General features: G+C 47.2%; 2 protein-coding genes across 2 annotated transcripts; both read right to left on the bottom strand.

Moving 5' to 3' along the window:
• Positions 1 to 213: 213 nt before the first annotated feature.
• On the bottom strand, positions 214 to 2,469 carry LOC119341557 (large ribosomal RNA subunit accumulation protein YCED homolog 1, chloroplastic-like). The gene is made up of 2 exons (XM_037613432.1): positions 1,922 to 2,469; positions 214 to 937 (listed from the first exon to the last, which is right to left on the bottom strand). Exons 1-2 carry the CDS (start codon positions 2,455 to 2,457, stop codon positions 517 to 519), a joined length of 957 nt encoding a protein of 318 aa, XP_037469329.1. The 5' UTR covers positions 2,458 to 2,469; the 3' UTR covers positions 214 to 516.
• A 1,095-nt stretch (positions 2,470 to 3,564) lies between these two features.
• LOC119337440 (beta-catenin-like protein 1) lies at positions 3,565 to 8,170 on the bottom strand. The gene is made up of 8 exons (XM_037609580.1): positions 7,063 to 8,170; positions 5,892 to 5,976; positions 4,779 to 4,875; positions 4,631 to 4,694; positions 4,496 to 4,552; positions 4,346 to 4,383; positions 4,144 to 4,225; positions 3,565 to 3,957 (listed from the first exon to the last, which is right to left on the bottom strand). Exons 1-8 carry the CDS (start codon positions 8,071 to 8,073, stop codon positions 3,865 to 3,867), a joined length of 1,527 nt encoding a protein of 508 aa, XP_037465477.1. The 5' UTR covers positions 8,074 to 8,170; the 3' UTR covers positions 3,565 to 3,864.
• Positions 8,171 to 24,231: the final 16,061 nt, after the last annotated feature.

Genomic DNA, 24,231 nt, shown 5'->3' with positions numbered 1-24,231 from the left:
GGGAATGGAGAGGTTTTTCTCTCTGAGTTTAGCCTTGTTTCAGAGCTGCTTTTGTCTGCTTAGTTTCTTCGCTTCTACTTTTCTGAAGTGTTTCTCTGTATAGCCATGCTATTTATTTTTACTTATCTTTGCTCAGCTGTAAGTAAACCTGTGTTGGCCTACTTTGGGCTGTTACCTGTTGGTACAAGAAGTAAAACCTGAAAGATGCAAGTGTTCCAGCAAAACATAACACTTGGTAACATGAAGAATTCCGCCTCATTGCAGACTTCTAGTTTCAGACAGTAAGATGAGGCAATACAAATGATAATCATGAACTTCTGAGGAACTGCCAAAGAGATTTGCACCGTCGGTGCAGCGAAGCATGAGACGCGACTCAAATGCCGCAGGTCTAGTTCCCCTCTATCGCCACCATCAAGTATTTGCATTTTCACCGGGCTGCATATCTTGCTCATGGCAATCCTAAAAACTATCACACAGGTTACAAGATACCTACATACATATGCACTGTCTGCCTCATCATAATCTTCTCTGCATAGGCTTCAGCAGGTCTTTGAGGGTTCCCGGACGCCTGGCGTCCTTGGCCTGCGGCTCCTCCGTGCTGCAGCTGCAGCTGCTCGTGTTGAGGTTTGCGCCGCAGACGAGGCACAGGCCCTTGCAGGTGCTGCTGCAGAAGGCGTCCAGCGTTATCTCCAAGTGGATGATGTCCCGAAGGTTCTTCGAGATGTCGATCTCCTTCTCCCCGGCAGGGAAATGCAGGCGGTCATCCCAGTCTATATCTTCATCGTTCTCGTCCTCGCTGCCGGTTATCGAAGGGAATTTGGTTCTGTCTTCTTCGTATATGGTGCCGAGGTCGACCACGTCGGGTTCCTCCACCGGGTCTTCTGTCAGCAGGAGAGAGAAATTCGTGAATACGCCTTCGGCAGCTGGCTCAGCACACCTGCATAAGGAAGCATAATAATTAACAATGGGTTTCAGAACCAACAACAACACTGCTAAGTTGTACCCTCAAATCAGCCAAGTCGAAATTCAGGCCATAAATGGATCGCTACTTTTATCAAGAGAGAAACTACGTTGCGGTTCTTTCAAAAAGAGTCAACAACGCCAGAATATAGTATCCCCCCCTTAACAGCCAACAATGGATCTAATGACCAAAAACAGCCTTGCTAATCGAACCAAAGTATGATGTAGCTACATCAGTTGCGGTATGAGATACTTATTCAACAAACCTTCCTTGCAATTACTAGAACCAAAGTATCTCCATGTTTCACAATTACTAGAACCTTTCTTTCAATTATCATCTCTGGCAAATGCATCGGTACATGCCGCCATGTCAGCTCCAACTGAAAGATCAGCACATATGATGCCTTTGAGATAATAAAAATGAAACAATACCTCTACTAGAAACAGAGCAACTTTTCATGCTTGGAGAAATGTAGCACATTATATCCATGATGCTGGGGTCCAAGGAGGAATGAAGGAAGACCATGCGATACGATGCGAGTTTACCCATATAGTGAGATTGCACAAACTGCCTTCCCCGAGTCCTAGCATGCCAGATTAAACTTTGCCGAGCTAGCTAGTTCTAAAATGTGGCAGTTTGAAACTCTGTAGGATGTTTGTAGATGGGCAAGCCACATGGTTTCAGAAGTGCGGCGGCTGGGCAGATTAAGCACTCGCGCGCGCCGGTGCGCGGCAGTAACAACGGGGCGGTGCTAGCGATTTGGGCGGCGCATGATTAGTCATTGCTAAGCAGTTAGCGCGCAACTAGTGCTATGATGTAGGGTGGGATTCAGAATGGCAGTGTCGAGACTTTCTTTCACTTGGCTCTGAAATTTCTGTCCATGATGCATTGCAGACAGACATACAGCAACAGCAGATAAGATGAGGCGAGAGGCAGCGGCAGGAGGAGGTGGGTGCTCACCGGTAGCAGCCGAGGGTGATGACGGTGCGCAGGATGCCGTCGAGCCGGAGCCGGCCGCGGCGCCGGGCGACGTCGACGGAGACGAGCACGGGCGTCGTCGCGGCCGCGTCCCCGGCGCCGCGCCGCGGCTTGGAGGGGGGCGTGATGCCCATGGCGGCCGCACGCGCGCGGGAGTGCGGGGACGAGAGGTCGGCCAGGCCGAGGCGCTCCAGGGTGGTGGCGTACTCGACGTGCTGCGCCGCCGCGTCGCGCCGGTACACCACGGCCCCCTCCCACGGCGACGGCCCCTCCTCCGCGTCCCCGTCGGCGAACCCCTCCAAGTCCTCCAGGTCGAGGGTGAGGAAGCCGTCGTCGTCCTCGGGGTCGACGGCGTGGCGGCGGCCACGGGTCCGCAGTCCGGGCGAGGAGGTGAGGAGACGGAGCTGGAGGGGGCGGCGACGGAGCGGGGTGGCCGCCGTCGCCGGCGGGGCGCGGCGGGGGAGGAGGAGGGGCGGGCAGTGGCAGCGCGCGGCGGCGACGAGCGGATAATACACCATCTTCTCGTCTTCTTTCTCCCTTAGTTTCTTCTCTAACGAGAGATGCTACACTTACGGACATTTTGTACGGATTTTTTTGTTACAGACTGAAGTGCAGTTTTACGGATTATTTGTTACAGACTTACAGGGGGCACTGGGGCAGGGATTGATTGGCGTTAGACCTGGCCATGGGAAGCCCGCCCGCCCAGCCCGACCCGGCCCGGCCTGAAAAAGCTCAACCCGGCCCGTCCAGATGCTGCTTTCGGGCCGGGCTTGGGCCTAGATTTTAAGCCCGATGGCCAGGCCGGCCCGGGCCCAGGCCCATTGTTTTTGCACCTTTTTGAAGGGCCCGGCCTGAGGCCCGACGGGCTTTTCACGCATTCGGGCCAGGCTTGGGCCGAAAAACCAGGCCCGATGGCTGAGCCGGGCCCGGGCCTAGGTTTTTTGCCTCGGGCTTGGCTAGGCCCGGCCCGGCCCGAAGGTTGGCCAGCTATAATTGGTGTAGTCGTCTTGCGTGAAAAGAATCCGTACGAAGTTTTCGTAAGAGCAACTCCAAGTCTCCAACCGGCCGACTCATTTCATCTGCACGCGTCTATTTGGATCACGGCGGACACAAAAGTTGCCCCAACTCGTCGACCCAAACGAATGCGTGTCCATTTTTCGTCCGTTTCGTGACCCATTTCAGGCCCAAATTTGGACCGCATTTGCGTCACGCCGTCACCCTAGATACGGAACGGACAGGCTACTACACCCACCACGCCGCAGCCTCCTGCAGGGTGGCCGCCGTCGCCGACGGAACGCTGCAGGGGAGAAGGGGCAAGCAATGGCAGCGAACAACGGCGCCGACGCCGAGGGGATAATACACCATCCTCTTCCTGCAATGAGTCAAGCAAAACTTTGCTTTTCTTTCCAAGCTGATACTACTATAGTACTACTTCACTAAAAGAAAATATTTTTAAGAGTTTCTTCCATCACTTAATCGAGTCATAGAAACTGTTTATGACAGTAATTTTTTTTTTAAAATGACAGTAACAAGGCAAATAATCTTTTTTAAGGGAATTTGTTACGAAAAAGAACCGTAAATATATGGGCATTATATCTTGTTCTCTAGAACTGCCAAAGAAGAGATAAACTTGGAAGCCCCACTAAATCTAGGAGTGACAATGACACAAAAATCACAAGACCGTTCTGTCAAAACTGATGCAAGTAAGTAATTGTCTGAAGCTACACAGCACAGGTCAGGTGCAATGCCAGTTTGTTGCTCCTCCACAAGTTGAACAACACAGCCTACACGTATGTATTCTCAGAAGAAGACGGCTTTTTGCGGATAACTGCTGGCTAGTTTACAAACAAAGCGCAAATGAGATGCACGTTTCAATCCGGTCATGGATTCATCTTGTGGAATGAATGCTACGGGAAGACGATGCATCACGACAACGCGGCTATGATTTCCTTGGTCCGCCCTTGCGCCTTCTCCTTCTCTTCCGGCCCATCCAGGTCCCCGATGTTGTCGTGGTACTCCTGCATCACATCCGAATCAGGCATCAACAAGCTGATTAATAAACTGTCAAAAACATTGCCTACTTGAAGAACGCAGACCAGCCTCCCTATTGTTCAAGGCAGAAAACCGGCGAATGACCATTCACGCTAGATCCCATCAGAAACTACTCAACAACATATGATTTATTCGAGAAAGGAATGACATGCCTGAAGTATCTCCTTGACATCATCCTTTGTCAGCTTGTTCTGTCTCAGGAGCAACTCTATTCTTGTCCTCATCTGTGAGTTCCTGAAAATTAATGACAGGGAGCAAAAGATGAACACCGCAGTTCATTCTAATCTCATTCATGGCTCTCTGTACAACAGAGCAGTAAAGGGGGGGAGAAAGACTGAATGAAGCCTTACTTACCCAGAGTGCCAGATATGCCCAAGAATAAGCGCCACTAGCTGAAACATACAAACAACTGTTTCAGAAGCTTGGTGGAGTGAACAAGAATCAACCGAATATAGGCTGGAAAATATCATCAGATGCAGCACTGTCATGCCACTGCGGTAATACCTGAAGCGTGTAAAGCCCAGCTTCAAGTTTCCGGTTGTACCGCTCATCATCGTCCATCTGAGAGATAAGAGCATGCAATTTAGCAATAAATTATCTGTTTGGATTCGACATGGAGGTCACAAGACAGAAAGGCACCTCTAAATCATCTAAATCGAGGCTTTCGAACCTTTCGGTCTCAGCTTTCACTCTGTCTGAATACCTGCATGGCGCAAAGAGATCATACTAGCAATTAATAACGAGGAAATGACAGCAGTTCCCTTGGCCCTCTTGAAACTAGATTTACCGTATGTATAGCTCCATCAGACGGTCTATCTTTTCACATTCATTCTCAACAAATTTGCCTAGTAACCTGATCCTTCGTGAACCTTTCGTGATACCACCTAACAGAAGAGGGTAACAATCAAACATGAGCTGCAAAGTCCTTGTACAAAAATAAAAAGATGACGATTGCATGAATTAAAATGCTGAACTATTTGCCCTTGTTACTGCAGCACCAACAAACCTATTTACATGGCAAACAAGGATTCCTCTGGTGCAAATTTATCAGGATCTATGCTTATTTGTGGGTCTGAGGAAGTAGGTCAAGTAACTTTCAGTGCCAGTTTATTCAGCATCACTGGAACTTAGGGCACATCTAACCAAGTTTTCGATGTACTTTATTTAGCCAAATCACACACTGATAATGAGATGGATTATATGGGGACAAATGTGGAATGGTGGCAGGCTACTAGGGTTCCTCAACAACTGACTGATACTTCAACAAGTTTGATTAGTTCATTAAGTAAGAAACAAGGAATTTGTTCATATTGTTAATTTTCCTATGCCAAAATCACTTTTACTTTGCTGTTTCTGGTTGTGGTCTGAGGCCTGTTTTTTCTGTCTCTTCAGTTTTGAATCTGTTTATGTTATGCCCTGTTTCCTGTCGAACTTTGACACCTTGTAAATATTATGTAAACTACGTTTTCTCTGTAATATATTTCGATTCGGTGGCCTGGGAAACCATGAACTACAGGCTTTGGCATGGTGTTGTGAAAACTGAAATGACAGTAAACAGCATGGCAAAACATTGAATCTTCAAGTGCAACCATAATATTCAGAAGTACGGTCAGATATGTAGATTTGAAATTTGCACATGCTAGAGTTAAATCAGTAATGTAATTAAAGCAATTTCTCTAATCAGATAAAAGTGACTGGAGAAGATAAGCCATCATGTTCATGGCATACACGAACTTCTAGTAGGGAAATAGTTTAACAGAAAACTCTGTAGATAACTGGTGGTTCATAAGCTGATTTGTAGAAATGTAAGTATATTTGTCGATCCTCTGCTGCAGATTCATATACATACAATCCAGAACAGCAGTGTATAACGGACATTGGAACAGACTTGCCTGCTTACCAAACAATGAAGCAACTAGTGAAATGATGCGTTCTTCTAGCTCCTCCTGATAGCTCTCATTTTTGTTTTTCTTGTTCACAGGAATCTGAAAGCCCATATTTCAGAAGCAATTAACATGCTTACAAATATATCAGAAAACAGTCTCAAGTTAAAATTGCGAATGGAGCATGTTTTGTAATTAAGGCCAGCTTGAGACAATGAAACTCCTGACTCGCCAACTCGCTTATCAGTCAATTTTCAGATCTACCTTTTTTCTTTAATTCCATTACAGTTCTATTTTTTGATAGAACATTATGTATGTTACTGCACCAGATATATACAACAAAAGGAACAAAACATGAAGCAACATAACAACCAGCCATTGTCACAAAATTGAGCAGAATAATTATTAACAGTCTTTAGGTTTACTAACTCAACAGCTTACACAATTATGATACAAGCTTGATTGAATATTCTAGCGCCAGATATCAATACATAAACATTTCATCTATTTTCAGCTTTATTTACATTGGCTATAAAATTTATAATGGACCTAGCAGCAGTCCATGAACATATGCAATTCCGGGGAATGGCGATGAATTACTGAATTAAGTTGTACTACTCGAATATCTGTAATCATTGAAGATAGAAAAAAGGAACAAGGCAAGGAGCAGTTGTTTATCACTGAAAAGGAGCTGTTCTGTAACATAGGCCAGTTTCAAACAAAGAAGCTCCTGACTCACAGCTTATCAGTCAATTTTCTTATCTGCTCTTTTCTCTAATTCAGTTACTTGTATATTCCAAAGAAACCGTTATGTATGTTACTGTGGCAGATGTATATAGAAACAAACGGAACAGCATGACGCAACATAACAACCAGCCTTATCAGAAATTGAGCAGAACAAATATTTACATGCTTTACGTTTACTAAACCAACAATTTATACAATTATGATACAAGCTTGTTTGAAAATTCTAGCACCAGTTAATCAATACATGAATATTCATCCATTTTCAGCTTTATATTGGCTACAAAAACTATAAAATAAACCTAGAGGCAGTCGCTGAACATATGAGATTCCAGGGGATGGTGGTGAATTACTGAATTAAGGTGTACCTACTACTCAAGCATCTGAAATCACATAATATATGAACCAAAATAAGAAGGAATGGAGCAGCTGTCTATCACTTGCCTTACCCATGAACGCCGCAAAAGCAGTCTTGAGCCCGAGCACGTCGACAAAGCGCTCGCAGGCAGGCGGGAACCTGGTCATGGCGAAATCCAGCGTCCTGATGGCGGAGCTGTAGGCAGACTTCTTCTGCTTCATGATAATGATCATGAGCTCGACGCCCTCGGCCTTGACGAACCGCTCCTTGTTCCCAAGCGGCATGAGCACACAGCAGAGGCAGTCGAAGAGGTTCTCGAGCATCTCCTCCTCGTCGGTGGTCCTGGGGTCCCTGGACTTGTACATGGCGACGGCCTGCAGCAGGCCGTCGACGCCGTTCATCTGGCCAAGCCGCTTCTGGTTGGCGGGGCTGTTCTGCAGCAGGATGGCGAGGATCTCGGAGGCGTACTGCTTGTTGGCCTCGAAGTCGCGGGCCTTGACGCGGGCCAGCAGCCACCGGAGCACCTTGGTGCGGTCGCAGACGAGGTCGGCGAGGTGCGGGCGGAGGTCGATGAGGTTCTCGAGGACGGCCAGGGAGTGGTGCACCGCCTCGGCCTCGTCGGGGTCCGCCTCGGAGAGCCGCGAGAGGTTGTGCACGAGCAGGTCGAGCGCGTTGGCGTCGACGAGCGCGTCGGCGAGGGCCTGCACCCCGGCGAGGTCCGAGGGGTCGTCAGAGTCGGTGAGGTCGGCGAGGAGGGAGGCGGCCGCGGCGGCCAGGTCGGCGTTTTCGTGGGTGAGGAGCGAGGAGAGGGAGGAGGCGAGGCCGAGCGGGACCAGGTCGGGGAAGAGCTCCGGCGCGCCGGCGAGGAGGCGGAGCCGGTCCGTCTCGGCGTGGAGAGCGAGCTCGGAGTCGGCGAACCGGGCCGGGTCGTCCGGGTGCTTCATGCGGGCCTCGAGGTTGTCGCGGAGGCGGCGCTCGAAGCCCAGAAGCAGCCGCTTCGCCGCCCGCAGGTCGAGCACGTCGAGCCCGTCGGTCGCCGCCTGCTCCTCCTCCTGCTCCGCCCGCTTCCGCTTCTGCGCGGCGGCGGCGGCGTCCATGGCGGCGGAACCCTAACCCTAGGCCGATCCGGCTCGGGTGGCTCGAGGAGGAAGATGGGTTCGAAAAATCGGCAGTGCTTCAGTGACAGTGGGCTGCGTTTTGGCCTCTTGGGGCGTTTGGTTCTGCTTGTAGATTCGTGCTGATTGTTTTCTTTTTAATCATCAAATTTGATTTTGATGCTCTTGGGGCATCTCCAAGGCGACCCGTAAACCTCACGCAACCGTCTGGACTGCACTCTCCGGATTGTGAAAGCCATCCAAAGTGGTCCTGTATCGGTCTGCGGAGTGGTCCGGATGCGTTTTCTCCCGCAAACCGGAGACAAATGTGGGGGAGGTTTTCGGGATTTCGGACCGCTACTTCGCCCGCTTCTGACCGCCCTGCCCCACCTAAAACCCGCCTGTAGAGCGCGTCGCTCCACATTGAAGGTGGCTCAGGCGGACGCGGCCTCTCACTGTTGTCCGCCATTGAAGCAGTGCGCCGGTCGAGGCAATCGCTAGAGATTATCCTGCATGGTTATGCTTGTGGTAATCAATAACATTATTGTTCTTCATATGCTTATCCTGCATGGTTATGCTTGTGGTAATCGATAACATTATTGTTTTTCATATGCTTATCCTGCATGGTTAGGCTTGTGACAATCGATAAAGACTTAATGGAACATTTCTTCACCCAAATATGCTTCTTGGGCGAGCCACCTGCAGTTAGTCCCAATATACCGAGCGGAAACCTAACGATTTTGTTGTTTGAAAATTTTGTAGTTTGAGTCATCTGACTCATCAGAAACAACATGGATGGCACGATCATAACCGGACAGTCATGCTGGTTCGAGGGTTTTGTTTGTCGCATAAACCCAGCTTGTATGAGGATATTGCTCGGGAGTCTAGTACGTTACACCAACATTGAGTTTCCTTTCAAAACCCAAGCCTTCCTTCCTAGGGTTTTTGTGTAGTATAGACTTCTTTAGTACATCACACAACGTTTGATGCCCCTTAAGGCTCTTTAGCATGCGAGTATCGAGTAAGTTCCTTAACCTTAAATTTTCATCAGGGATAGCAACAATTTCCTCGGAAGAGGGATTAGTGATATCATTCGTAGTAGTTGCAATGTTCTCGATGATGCCAGTAGAAGTTTCAACAATGGAGTCAGCATTGCTACGCTCCAAGCATTTTATGCAAGGGGCACAAAATCATCAGGACGTTTTTCAGATTGCTCAGGGAAGAGAGAAGCCTTTTCTTTTGCAAGCACGTTATAAGAATCTTTTAGTGACTCGAGTTCTTGATTCCTGTTAAGGAGTTCGTCTGACTAACTCTCGAGTCCACTGCAAGAGAATTATATCGTTTGGAAAGATCATCAACAGTTGAGGAGAGAGCTTCATGCTCTTCGATCAACTCTTGATTTTCTCCTTCTCTTCGACCAGTAATACGTCTGATTTCCATAGACTTTTCTCGAGTTTTTTAAGTTCATCTCGCTAGGATTTGGCAATCTTAACAAGTTTAGCATACACAATATTATCCGAGGAGAATTCATTTCCAGAGCTCTGGTGTTTGGATGATACATGTTCCTTTGAGGATTTTGCTACGAGGCAGAAAGGTGAGGGTTCGTCATCACTTGATGCATCATCGTCAGTATTTGTCTCGGAATGATATTTGGAGGGTTCAATAGCTACGAATGCATTTCCTCCGTCCAGACCTCTATAGAACCTCTCAGTATCTGATTCTAACTGTGATGATTCATCTTTGGAGTCCATTCTCATTCCAGCACAAGTACTAGCCAGTTGTGGCATTCTCTTCATGTCGGCTTCAATATGGTTCCTCTTGCACGGGTGTCACTAACTAGTGTCCTATAAGATGAAGAGGATGATTCTTCTTTCTTCAGGATCGTAGTGTGACAATTCATGTCAGCTTGGTTTTCGGCTCATATTCTAGTTCGGCTAGTCGGCTATAAAGTGACCAAACTGCTTGCACTTGTAGCACTTCATTTCCTTCGGAGGCAATCTTCTTGAGGACCTAGATGATTCATCTTCATCAACATTTGATAGATGTAGATTTTGCCTTCAGAGGATATTCAGTATTTCCATGAGCATTTCAAGTTCCCTTGTGATTGAGTGTTGATTCTCGACATCTTCTTCTTCATCTTGAGAGCTACTACAGTGAGAAAGTATTTCTCCTTCACTTACCGAAGAAGTGTTTGGTTGACCATTTTCAAGCTCCAACTTTTCTTCGTGAATTGTTAACGGCTTCATGATCTCAACATAGTGAAGCTCTTCGAAGTATGGTCTTTTCTTTATTTCAGCAGCGATTGAATCAAACAATGCATCAAGATTGTCGAGTAGCTTCTTAACTACATCTCTATCAGTGATATCAGTAACTCCTCTTTGATGGAGCCTTTCGACAATGTTCGTCAATTGATCTGTGAGTTACATGGCACTTTTCTTTTGAAGACTTCTGAAGTTGGCAAACATGGCACGAAGCATACCGGTGTGAGATTCTGTTCGGGGGATTATTCCTTCATGGACATTTTTGATGGCATCCTAGAGTTGCTTAGCAGTTTCAATGTCTCTGAACCAAATGAACATTCCACTAGATATGTTGTCACATATGATATCTTTCGCCTGTGCATTTAGACGAATATTAGCTTCATCTTCCGGAGTGGGCGTTTCTAGATGTTGAATTGTATATCCATTCTCCGCAATTTCCCATAGTTTAATACTGATAGTTTGAAGTCTGATTCTCATCCTTCCTTACCAATAGACATAGTCATTTCCATCGAAGGTATGAATCCTTTCAGAGTGCGAGGATCTACCTACATACGACATACTCAAAACTCCAAGGTTGTTAGACCTTTAGAACACAGAGACAGGGAGTACCTGCTTTGATACCAATTGTTGGGACCGAGAGTATATCGATCGGAGAGGGGTGAATGGTAGATTCAAAAATTCTTACGAATGCTTTGCATCGAGCCCAAACATAGCAGCGGAAATAACTTGATAGATATGAAACTTAAGCAGGTATTCTACCGAGGAACAAATCTTTCGATATAGGAAGCAATAATAGGTCGAGCATAGTAGACTAAGGGCTTGACTATCATGATGGTAATGCAATACACAAACAGTTGCAACAACATGAATGGAGACTATATGCGATCAATGAAGTAAATGTTGGCAGAGGTGAATACACTGAGATACTGCATGAAAGATAACAGAGATATGAAGCAGTTCACAAGCGAAAGGTAAATGCCCAATGAGTAAAAGGTTACACAATCATCACAGAGCACGAAAGATAATCACTTAAAGAAATACAAAGTAAGTAGAATGAACTAGTGGTGCTCGATGGTGACACATGAATTTGGTAGACTAATTCGTCCTTCTGCCAAAGGACTACGTCTAGTTGGAGGGACTTGTGATTGAACACACACTACTAGAGAAAACCTTATACACGGAACTTTAGCAGTAGCGAGGGTCAAAAAAGCACGCTGGTGCTAAGTAGCAGTAGTGCGCCTGAGCAAACCGCGCTGCAGATAAAGTTCTAGCAGTAGCGCGTCTTGCTCTAAACATGTTACTACTAAAATTCCGACGGCTTAGCCGATAGGCTACACATAGTAGTAGCGACCTATAACGAACCGCGCTACCGCTACTTTATTCGTAGCAGCGCATTTTAATCTAAACTCACTACTGCTAAAGGATATAAAATTAAATGGAAAGAAAATAGAAAGGTAATTGAAAATGAAAGAAATAGAATAAGGTGAAAGGAAAAAAAATGTGAAGAAAACTAAATGAAAAAGGGGGGGGAAAGAGAAAGGAGTAGCAGTAGCGTGTATCCCAGAATGCATTGTAGCTAACGTAGCAGCAGCGCTCTTCCTGGAACGCGCTACTTCTACTTATAACTTAACCACGGGGTTCGTCCTTTCCCACGGCCACTTCCCCCAAATCCAACTCTCCACTCTCGCCGCCGTCGTCGCCCGTCGGCCGCCGCACGCTCTCCGCATACCCTCTACGCCGCCCCGACCCCAGATTCAACGCCGCCCCCGCCCCCGACCTCAACGCCGCCCCCGACCCCGACCTCGACACCGCCATCCGCCACGCGCCCAAGCCCCGACCCTGACCTCGACGCCGCCCTGCCCCTCACTCGTCGCAGGCACCCGAGGTGAGCACGCCTGCTCCTCCCTCTCCCCTACCTCTGCCTAGGGTTTCTTTATATTTTAGTTGCATCAAATTAGTTAGGGTTCATGTAAGAGTGGAAACAAATCGGATGCGGATGCGGCTCAAATGAGTTAGGGTTCATGTAAGAGTGGAAACGAATCAAATTTCTAAGATGAATCATAAAACGAGTAAAATTTGACCACTTATTTCACTTTATAGTTGGATAATTGGAATATCTGCTACACTTTCCACCCCTATAGGTTCATCAAATTAGATGGTAATTAGGGCAGTAGTTCCTAGGTACTAATTAGTTAGTAAGAACTAGGTACTAATTAGGTACTAGAATATTTTTATTTATACTAAGTTTATTTTTAGTAAGAACTAGTTGAATTAATAGAACTAGTTAGTAAGAACTTGTTGCTATTTTTTAGTTAAAGCAATTTTTCCCGCCTCGGCGTGGACGATGCCTATCCCGCATCCTCGTCGTCGAGTCGGCGGAGGACGACACCTGCTTGACCAGATGGGCCATGTCCGGGACTGGGCTCCGCCGGGGTGGTACTGGGAGGCGCTACCTACCGAGGGCGCAGGTTGGTGAGGAGCCAGCCTGTCATTGACCCGAACCTTCTTTGGTGGCGGTCACGTGGGCCAGTGACGGTCCAGAGGCTCGAGGACTCCGCGGAGGTGGTGCATCACCCTATCAGTGAGGAGGACGCGCACGTCCGTCGCTACTTGTTTGCGTTGGAGCACAGGTTCTCCAATACCTGGCAGGTTCTCCAGGGATCTCACTGGAGCTATGATCCCGTGATGGTTCCTTCTCTGTGGGTGTCCACCGCCCGCGCCGATACCCATCGCGTGCTAGGGTTTTAGTTGTATTAGTGATGTTATATGTATGACACTATTCGTGATGTATTAGTGATAATATTCGACGATGTACGGACGCATGAGATGATTTACTTTTGCTTATTGAATGCATGCTAATTTGAGTCCTATAAGATGTTTTGAAATGTATATCTTGTGTTGCTCAATATCCAAGTGGCCGGTCATGTTTGTAGGTTACACCTCCGAGTGGCCTATGTTTTGCCGGAGTGTTGATTCATTTCTGTTCCGGCAAATTTCAGGCGCTCGATATGTCATATTTTAGCAAAGGTCATGCCAAATTTTTCCGTGAATTTTGGCATGACTTGTGCCAGAATATGTAGGAAATATCGAGTGCCCCGGATTTATGTGTTGAGTATCTTGGTAGTTGTCTTCGATCGATTTTCAATTAATGTTTTAACTATGAACATAGAAAATGTCTGACGACGAAAAGGATTTCGGTATTTGCAAATACCGCGAAGACGAGCGCGGCCTGTGCGATGGAATCTTCCTAGATGATGATAGGCGCTTCAGCATCAAGCTGGACGAGAACTTCGAAGTGGATACAGTAAGTCACAACGACAAGTCTTTTTTCGTAATTAGGCATGACATTTGCTTCATTTGCTTCAACTTATAATTTAAGTATGACAAGTCTTTTTTTACTATTCTACTAGCGTATCCCCTGCCATGCAAGAGTTTTTTATTGGATAAGATAGGTTTTAGTCGTACTATGGAGGAAAATAAATTTTACTTGAAGAGCGAGCATGGTTATATTTTCAATGTAAAATTATACAATTCAGACGACCACACCTATTTTGGATGCAAAACATGGCGAGCACTATGCAAGACTTATGCATTTGAGCCTGATATGGTTATCACCTTTGATATTCGTCCGGAAGATGATATTGAAGGTAATACCGACATCTGGGTCGATGTGCAGACGCCTCCAGTTATACCATTATGTAAGTTTCTCAACCATATTTATGCCTTTGATATTGTTTATTCAAAAATAGTTGACAACTAATTTGTATTGTCAGCTTATTTCGGTGCAAGCAAATATGTCTAGCGCTTGATAGACAGGACCGTATACTGTGCCGGGCCTGAACTCAACTGCGAGGAGCTCAGTCATTATGTTTCATGGCTTGCGGATTTTGATACTGTCAAGACAAATTTTCTTCCTGCATTTAGAAATGTTAGTACTGAAAACGTGCGACCAATAGTGTTCGTAATGAACTACGGTCACATCTATTCAGGAAGGATGGTAAGATTTTTACTATTTGTCCTCAGTGCATCTTTTCCATATATTATTTTTGAAGCTAAACTTCATTGCTAAGTATGTTACCATACGATGTTCTTCAACAGGGACTCCTGATGAATGTTGTGCCTTATGGGATCGAGACTAAAGGTACCATGAGTATTATCAGCTTACGGCCAAGATATCCTACAGATTACTTTAGTGCATTCAAAATTAGCGACGGATGCTTAATAGTGCAAGACTGGACCAAATATGTGATGGGGGAGCGCAGAGAAGTACTGGGGGGCAGCAAACAGATGCGCTACCCATGATTAGGAGACGGGTTCATCTGCATGCTCCAACTTGATCAAGGAGGAGAGCTATACATGTTTTATGTTATTTTACCTAAGAGAGAGCAGCAGGAGTGATTAGCTAGCTAGAAATGAGTTTGAGGATGATGATGTGCTACACTATTACTATGATGATAAAATATCTAGTGTTGGTGGTAATGACTATGATAATTATTATTAGCTAGTGTTAGTGGTGATTAAATAAATATTGTTGGTGAAAGTGCTAGTATCGACTAGAGGGGGGTGAATAGGCGATTTTTACGAAAGTCTTCAATACTTGGAAGTTTCGAAGACAAACAATAGAAATGACCTATTTGATATGCAGCGGAAGATAAACTACAACAAGCAAGCCATAGTCAAGTATGCAATGATATGAAAGTACATGACTAATAGCAGCTAAGTAGTAAGGATCAGGATGGAAGATAGTATGAAGCCAATCAACAGTAGTAGTCAAGCAATGAAGTCAAACAGATATGACAATTAAACAATGACTTCACGAAGACAAACTCAAAGTAAAGGAGGAAGGAATAGAACCAGTCGCTTGTTGAAGACACAGGATTTGTTGGACCAGTTCCAGTTGCTGTGACAACTGTACGTCTGGTTAGGGAGGCTGAGATTTAACTCAGAAGACCGTGTCTTCACCTTATTCCCCTTGATCTAAGGACACCTAGTCCTCGCCCAATCACTCTGGTAAGTCTTCAAGATAGACTTCCAAACCTTCACAGACTTCGTTCACCGGCAATCCACAATGACTCTTGGATGCTCAGAACGCGACGTCTAACCGGCTGGAGGATACACAGTCCTCAAGTGTAATAAGTCTTCAGGTCACACAGACAGAAAGACTTCAATGATGCCTAACACTCTTTGGCTCTGGGTGTTTGGGCTTTGTCCTTGCAAGGATTTCTCTCTCTCAAATGCTTCGAGGTGGGTTGCTCTCAAAACAACAAAAGTCGTAGAATAACTCTGAGCAGCCACCAATATATGGTGTAGGGGGTGGGCTATTTATAGCCACAAGGCAACCCGACCTGATTTGTCCGAAATGACCCTGGGTCACTAAGGAACTGACACATGTTCCAACGGTCAAATTTCAAACACACGCGGCAACTTTACTTGGGCTACAAGCAAAGCTGACTCATCCAACTCTGGATAAGATTTGCTCTCATTGTCTTCGCTCGAAGACATAGGATTTGGGTTGAGCATCACTTCAGTCACTCTGACTTAGTTCACTTGGACCCCACTTAACAGTACGATGGTTCCTATGACTCAACAAAGAAGAGAAGGAAACAACGAAACCACAGTCTTCGTGCTCCATAGTCTTCACGCAATGTCTTCTCATGTCATAGTCTTCAATATGAATATCTTCTCATACCACCATTGTCTTCAATGTCTTCATACATTTTTAGGGGTCATCTCCGGTAGGTAAACCGAATCAATGAGGGACACTACCTGCGTTATCCTGCAATTCTCACAAACGCATTAGTCCCTCAACCAACTTTGTCGTCAATACTCCAAAACCAACTAGGGGTGGCACTAGATGCACTTACAATCTCCCCCTTTTTGGTGATTGATGACAAACTGGTTGAAGTTTTCAACGGGGATAAAGTATGTGAAATTGTAAAGGATAGGGAATTGTCTTCATAAGTAGCAAGGGATCCCCCTGAAGATGTGCATATAAGTAATTTGCTTTTGGAATGCAAATGCACATGGCAGGTTGTACTTGTGGAGATCCACTTCAACTTATGAAGATAATTCATCATGCATGAAATGATATAGCAAGTACAATGACATGCATAATGAAAAATGGACGTCTGCAGAATGATCTAAGTGCGGAAGTTATCATCGCACATGCGGAATTTATCATCGCATCACAGTAAAGCAAATAAGTAGCAGACGACCATCAAGTTTAGGTGTTACAACTCAAAGAACCAAATGTTTTAAAAAGCAAGAGTTGTAAGCACGAGGCAAAATATAATGCAACCGCCCATATGAACCCGCTTGAAGACTGTCAACTCATACGCTTCTCCCCCTTTTGTCAGTAATGACCAAAAAGGTTTGAAGACATAGAGCATCTACTCGTTCTCATGAGCAGGTGAAGCAGCAGGGTTATCATCGTTGGTTGGCGGTGCAGACGAACTTGGTGTAGTGTCGATGCGTGTAGTAGTAGGAGGTGGTGAAGTAGCATCATCTTCGTCATCGATTACTCTGGCATTGACGGTTGCCGCAAAGGAAGAATATTCAGAGTCTTCAAGAGATGGAGTTCGACGTAGGACAGCAGTCCGTGGAGGAGTGGAGTCAAACTGGAATCTTTCAGTGAAGCCATCGTTTTGAAGATCTGCTTCAGCACTAAGCAGGGTCAAGCTCTTCCATGATCGTCAGCAAGTTTCATGAGCAACAAAGGCATTCTTGGTGGCAAGGTTACGAATGCGATTGACATCCACCAAGAGGCTTTGCATCTGTCTCTTGAGCCAAAAGTGATGTTTATCCTGTTTCTGATGAAGGGCCATAAGAAGTTCTCGGTCACTGAGAACGCGAGAACGCTTCCGAGGCCTTTGGGCAATGGTGCTTTCAGTGGCTTCAGTAGGTGCTCGATGAGGCAGACGAGTGTTTCTAGCCAATGGATAGATTCGTGTTGCTGCTTGAACACCCAATGGGTTGAGTGAAGCTTTGGTGCTCGACATTCTAAAGACAAAGAGGCTTGTTGGCTGGGTCAGAGTATATGGCTTCAACTGACATGTTAACCTCTGGTAAAAAGATCAGATGATTGCGAGCAGATGGTTGATAGTTGACAGATGAGTGTCGCTTGATGAGGCGCATGACCCATGGAGCATAAAACTTCAAACCAAACATATCAGATCCAGAAGCAGCAAGTTGCCTGATGAAGAATTCTTGAGTATTGAAGTTGATGCCATTGAGAATGTAAAAGACCAAGGTCTTCATAGCTCCTTCAAGTTTGGCTGCTGATGAATGTCCTTTGATAGGCCATAGAGTTCGCCTGATGATAAGATATATTGTGCGTGGCAGATACTCAAGGTCTTCAACAAAGAACTCTGTTGGATATTCAGCGTCAGATGGCAAGGGCTTCATCATGCTCAACATCTGGCTCATGTTGGGTTCTGGCTTATGGAAGATGCTCTCCAATGCATTGCGGTGTAGCTGACAATCAGGTTCATATAGCTCTCTAGGAGTGGCTAGCCCTGTAAGCTCAATGATGTCAAGAGCTTTGGCTTCATGATGAACGTTTCCGGTCATCCACTCGAGGACCCATGTCTTGATATCTCTGTTGTAGCCGCGAATGTGTAGAGTAGCATAGAATTGAAGCAATAGCTCTTCATTCCAATGTTCTTTGTCTGTCACAAAGTTGAGCAGACCAGCATCACGAAAGCAATCAAGTGCTTCTTCTAAGCACGGCAGTCCAGCAATGGCTTCAGTGTCGAGGCGCATATGAGGGAAAATGCGACCTTGATCATACAGAACGCAGGAGTAATAGCTTCGTTGCTAATGACTCCAGAAACGATCTGATGATATCCTTGGCTTTGAGTAAGGATTCTTGGCGCTGTCAAAGAAGGTATTGTGGCTTTTGAAGCCATTTGCATTGAAGGACCCCGGTGAGTTTGCAGTACCTGGAAACCTTGGCAGTCTTGGTTTGGGCTTCTGGACCTGAGGCCTATGCTCAATGTGATAGTCAAACTGAGGACCAGAGACATTAGGCGGAGGGACCAGAACGGGCCATCTTACTGTGACTAGCTCGCCATGTTTGTATGCTTGCTCAATTGTGTGAGGCCTTGGTGGCGGAACAGGAGCAGTGGCAATAGCTGAGGCTTTAGGCTGCACAACAGGTGCTTCGGGAGCAGTTGCCTCATTAGCTTCAGGTGCAGTGGCCTCATTAGCTTCAGGCACACTGGTTGGTTCAAGCTCCACATTAGCGTCAGCCATGACAACTGAAAGGATCGATATGGTTGACTAGAGGGGGGTGTGAATAGGCAACTAACAATTTTTAGACTTTTCTTTAACAATTTAAACCTTGCAATGAAATAGGTTGTCTAGATGTGCAACTACGTGGACAACCTATATGATGCAAAGACAATAAGCACACAAGCAAGCAATGGATATAGCACAAGTAAACTTGCAAAAGTAAAGGGATAAGATAACCAAGAGTGGAGCCGGTGGAGACGGGGATGTGTTACCAAAGTTCCTTCCTTTTAAGGGGAAGTACGTCTCCGTTAGAGCAGTGTGGAGGCACAATGCTCCCCAAGAAGCCACTAGGGCCACCGTAATCTCCTCATGCCCTCACACAATGCGAGATGCCGTGATTCCACTATTGGAGCCCTTGAAGGCGGCAACCGGACCTTTACAAACAAGATTGGGGCTATCTCCACAACACTTGGAAGCTCCCAATAATCCCGCGAAGCTTCACCACAATGGAGTATGGCTTCGAGGTGACCTCAACCGTCTAGGGTGCTCAACACCCAAGAGTAACAAGATCCGCAAGGGATAAGTGGGGGGAATCAAATATCCTGTGGTGGAAGTGTAGATCGGGCACTTGTCACCCAATCCCGAGCAAATCAACAAGTTTGATTGGCTAGAGAGAGAGATCGAGTGAAAATGGAGCTTGGAGCAACAATGGAGCTTAGAGGTGGAAGAGGTGGTCAACTAGAGGTAGAAGACACCCCTTATATAGTCGTGGAAATAATCCAACCGTTATCCACATGTTCAGCCCGCGACCCACGGTACTACCGCTCCAGGGGCGCGGTACTACCGCGAAGCTTTGCGGTACTACCGTGGCTGAACACAGTACTACCGCGACAGCAGCACAGGTCGGAACTAGCCTGACAAGGGGGCAGTACTACCGCTTGCGCGGTGCTACCGCACCCACTTGCGGTACTACCGCTAGTCAGGAAAGTCACGGCCTGGGAAGGGCGCAGATGAAATAAATTACATCCATGCCTACTTCCGCTGAAACTGAGGTGGTACAAAAATCCGACGCGGTACTACCACTCGCGAGGCGCGGTACTACCGTGCGGGCGCCGATGTAAAAAATTACATCCGCGCCTACTACCGCGACACTGCGGTACTAGGTAGGAGGGCCACAGTACTACGACTCCTAGGGAGCGGTACTACCATGGGCCCCCGCGGTACTACCGCGCTGGACGAGCGGTACTACCGTGGAGGGCGCGGATGTAAAAAATTACATCCGCCCCTACTACCGCACCAGAGCGGCACAAGGCCTGGGAGCCGTGGTACTACCGCTCCAGATGAGCGGTACTACCGTGACACACAGCGGTACTACCGCGTGTACTTGCGGTACTACCGCAAGTACATCAGTAGTCGTCAGATTTCCGCACAACCAAGATAACAAAGGGAAGCTCCAAAATGCAGGGAAAGGAGGAACAAGTGTACGTGTTGATTCCACCCAAACCTTTCCGACGTGGACCCCCTCTTAATAGTACGGCTCTCCTACGACTCAAATCCACCAAAGAGAAACGTAGAAAAACGCCGACTTCAATAGTCTCCGAGGGGCACCGAATCGTCTCATGCCTAGAGATGAAGTATCTGAGAAACTCAAGGCACACGATTAGTCCGCAAATGCATTGTCATCAATCACCAAAACACCTGAGGGATAAATATGCCCTTACAATCTCCCCCTTTTTGGTGGATTGATGACAACACGTGATTTGCATATAGATAAGATAATTTAGAACAGGGGCAAAACCCACCGCTCTAAAATATAGACGGGCTCCCCCTAGATGTGTGCACTTTAGATGAATGCTTTGGACTGCATAGCACACAGACTAGGATCAACACTCCCCCTATATTTTAGAGACCAAGGCATGATAATAAGCATAGCAAAGCATAAAGATAACACAATATAACACAAGCTCGCTAGGATAGATAGAGTGCATATGTCTTACACCAAACGAAGTAAAGCTACCGAGATTCAAACGAGAAAGCAGCAAATAGTTCAAACGAGAAAGCACACAATATAACACAAGCTCGCTAGGATAGATAGAGTGCATATGTCTTACACCAAACGAAGTAAAGCTACCGAGGTTCAAACGAGAAAGCAACAAATAGTTCAAACGAGAAAGCAGCAAACACACGACACACTCACAAATCCCTACACTCTCCCCCCCCTTTGGCATCGAGACGCCAAAAAGGAAGAGAGGACACCTACACACAAGAGGTGGCTCAAGCAGAGAACTCGTCCCAAGCCTCTCCGTCGGTCTCCTCGGCAGCAGGGATGGTCTCCTCGACATCCTCCTCAGACTCAGTCCACCTGTAGCCCTGCTTCTCCATCCACTCGGCCTCTGAAGTGATGTGCTCCTCAGACCCGCCAGACACTGCCTCACCATAGAGCTGCAAGATCTTGTTGTCCCGACGACGACTCTCCTTGGACGCCACGTGAGTCCTGTACTGCACCTTGGCTTGCATGCAGAAAAGAGTCTTCATCTTGTCCTTCAGCTTCTTGGCCCATGATGGCATAGAGGCACTCTGGGAAGGCCTAGCAGCACGGCCCTCAGCAACATCCTCGGCGTCAGCATCCTCCTCATCAACAACAGCCCTAGCAGCAGTCGCCTCGGCACGAGTAGTGGTGTTGGCCCAGTTGGATTTGATACACAGGCAGATGGGCTCATGGCGAACCCAGTCTGGAGCAAGAAACTCCTCATCAAGGAACATCTTCTCCCAAGTCTTCAAAATCAGCAAAAACAGATAGGGCCCATAGATAGGCACCTTGCAGTTGAACACTGCAAACCGGAGCTCACACCACATGATGTGTGAGACATCAAGTGGCTGAGACTGAGATGAATGAGCCTCCTCGCAGATGAGCATCATGTCCACCATATAGGCATGAACCTTGTCTTTGTCACCGATGCGAGGGAACAAGGAGTTGTGGAAGATGCGATACATGATATCCAGAAAAGGGTTGAGCACCAGAGTTGTCTTGCCATTGGCGAGCGCCTTCTCAACCATGAATGGTGCAAGCCTATCCTTGTTGGCAGACTCAACATTGGCATGGGGGCGCACACCCACTGGAGAGTTGAGCCCATCATCAGGAACCTGGAGAAGATCCATGAACTCCTTCCAGGTAGCAGACAGCTTACGGCCATTGGTCATCCAGGTCATCCTCCGTTCCTCATCGGAGTGAAAGTAGATTGAGGCAAAGAACTGACAGATAAGCTCAGGGTCATAGTCGAGGTGGAAGGTTAACACATGCTCAATGCCAAACTGCTCCACCAAGTCCAGAGCCTCTCCAAAGTAGTCACGGAACTTGTCCTTCCTCATGTGATGCATATCAATCCACTTCACCTCCACATAGGTATTCTTCTTGTTCTTGATGACATCCAGATAGATGTTGGTCTGTTGCTTGTTCCAGAACAGCTCACAGCCTCTGACAGTGGAACGCGAGTGCACATAAGGGTGAAGCTGCCTGAGACGGACATAATCAGCTTGGGCTATCTCATCCATGCCCTTAGCGGGCTCCTTGTGCTTGCTAGCTGAGTTCTTGACATTGCGCTTGGAGGCAGACGAGCCCTCTGGTACATCACCTGGGTTGCGCAGACGTTTGGAGCCAGTGTCACGACTGGGGTTGGACCAGCGAGAGCCACCACCTGAGACACACACGCAAAACACCAAAGACGCGAAAGGATCAATGCAAAGGCCACGAAAAAGCACGAGAAACACATAGAAGGCATACGAGAAAGTTGGCATGCAATAGATGTGAGCCACGGTAGAACTGCCACTGCCTGCGGTACTAAAATGTTAGTACTGCTCCAAACGCGGTAGTACCGTGCGAGGTCACGGTAGTACCGTGGTTGGAGCGGAAGTAAAATTTTAGTACCACACAGAGCGCGGTAGTACCGCTCCCGATGGGTGGTAGTACCATGCAGGCGGTAGTACCGCGCCAGACGGGCGGTAGTACCGTGCAAGCGGTAGTACCGCGCCAGACGGGCGGTAGTACGGCGTCGCGTCAGATCCAACCGGCGGTTTGAATCTGAAAAGAACCGCGAAACAATGGCGGTGCTACGGTGATCCGATCTAGCGCAAGACAACTATACAAGTATAAATCCTATGTAATACCACGCTCCTTCATCCTACTCTTGCAGAGATTAAGCCTAAGAATCTCAAGAACACACAAGCCTCCCCCAAAACCTAGAAACACTAAACACAATCAACACGGAGAGGGAGTTGGGGAAAAACCTTGGTCCATAGCAAGAGCACGTGGTGGGGAACGATCCCACCGGTCGGAATCACGGGAGGGCAGCCGGTGGAGGAGATCCGGCGACGAATGCCGGCTCCGTTCTTGAGCGAGGGAGAGAAGGAGGCGACATGGAGAGAGAGGACAGCGAATGGGTATGGGGAGTTAAAACTCCCCCTGCCCGTCCTTATCCCCACGCGCTCGAACCGGCGCGGTAGTACCGCGTATCATCGCGGTAGTACCGCTCAGGCAGAAGTACCGCGCCGAGGCGGTAGTACCGCTCAACCAGGCGGCAGTCAAAAATTACTGCCGCGTGGTGACGGTAGTACCGTGCTCCCGCAAGCGGTAGTACCATGGCTGGATGCGGTAGTACCGTAGCTGGCCGCGGTAGTACCGTGAGCTCAAGTCACCGCAAGTTTCAACACGAGAAGAAAAAGCCTTTGCATGGAAACTTTTCCCACACAAGAAACCACAAGAACACGCACAAACCAGAGGCAAAAAGACAACAAGAAACCACCCAGCGACAAAGCCTCTCGAGGAGAGAGGGCGGTGGCCGAAGCCACCTATGTTTGAGTTGGATGGTATGGCACCGCGAAGAATTATCCTTGGGCCCATGACCAAAACTCGTCTTTGAAGCACAAGTACCATTAAAAATGGCTAATGTGAAAGAGGTGATCGGTTTATGCATAATGGGGGGAGGGAGAGTTCATTGAGAGAACAACACTCCCCCTATGTCCATGCCTACACCTAAACTAGACAACACGTTGAGTGTGGTGAGGGGTGTACGGGTTCAAGTCACATTGCTCAAATCAATGATATTTAGCTCATGCCTTAACTCGCGAAATCTTGCTTCATCCAAGGGCTTCGTGAAAATATCTGCAAGGTTATCATGAGTGTTGACATACTTGAGCTCGATCTCCCCTCGCCTAATGTGATCCCGGATGAAGTGATACCAAATCTCAATGTGCTTCCTCTTGAAGTGTTGTATTGGGTTGAGAGAAATCTTAATGGCACTTTCATTATCACACCAAAGAGGCACTTTGTCACAAATGACACCGTACTCCTTTAAAGTTTGCCTCATCCATAGGAGTTGAGCACAACAACTACCGGCCGCCACATACTCCGCTTCGGTGGACGAGAGGGACACACAACTTTGCTTCTTGGAAGACCAACTTACCAAAGAGCAACCAAGAAATTGGCACCCTCCGGAAGTGGACTTCCTATCCACTTTGTCCCCCGCCCAATCGGAATCCGTGAAACCTTCAAGCTTGAAATTTGCTCCTCTTGGGTACCATAAGCCAAAGTTTGGGGTATGAGCCAAATATCGAAAGATTCTCTTGACCGCCACATAGCGACTTTCCTTTTGTGCGGCTTGAAACCGTGCAC

The sequence above is a fragment of the Triticum dicoccoides genome, chromosome 7B, assembly GCF_002162155.2.
Source record: "Triticum dicoccoides isolate Atlit2015 ecotype Zavitan chromosome 7B, WEW_v2.0, whole genome shotgun sequence".
In the NCBI taxonomy this organism is placed as follows: domain Eukaryota; kingdom Viridiplantae; phylum Streptophyta; class Magnoliopsida; order Poales; family Poaceae; genus Triticum; species Triticum dicoccoides.
The sequence above is the reverse complement of the archived record's forward strand: the minus strand, read 5'-3'. Positions and strand labels throughout refer to the sequence as shown.

Bases quoted from the DNA above. Each gene is read 5' to 3' on its own strand.
- LOC119341557 (XM_037613432.1), bottom strand. From the start codon at position 2,457: ATGGTGTATTATCCGCTCGTCGCCGCCGCGCGCTGCCACTGCCCGCCC. The intron at 938-1,921 runs GTGAGCACCCAC...TTCCTTATGCAG, and splicing joins ATCACCCTCGGCTGCTACCG to GTGTGCTGAGCCAGCTGCCG.
- LOC119337440 (XM_037609580.1), bottom strand. From the start codon at position 8,073: ATGGACGCCGCCGCCGCCGCGCAGAAGCGGAAGCGGGCGGAGCAGGAG. The intron at 4,226-4,345 runs GTAAGTAAGGCT...ATTAATTTTCAG, and splicing joins GGGCATATCTGGCACTCTGG to GAACTCACAGATGAGGACAA. The intron at 3,958-4,143 runs GCATGTCATTCC...GATGTGATGCAG, and splicing joins ATGTCAAGGAGATACTTCAG to GAGTACCACGACAACATCGG.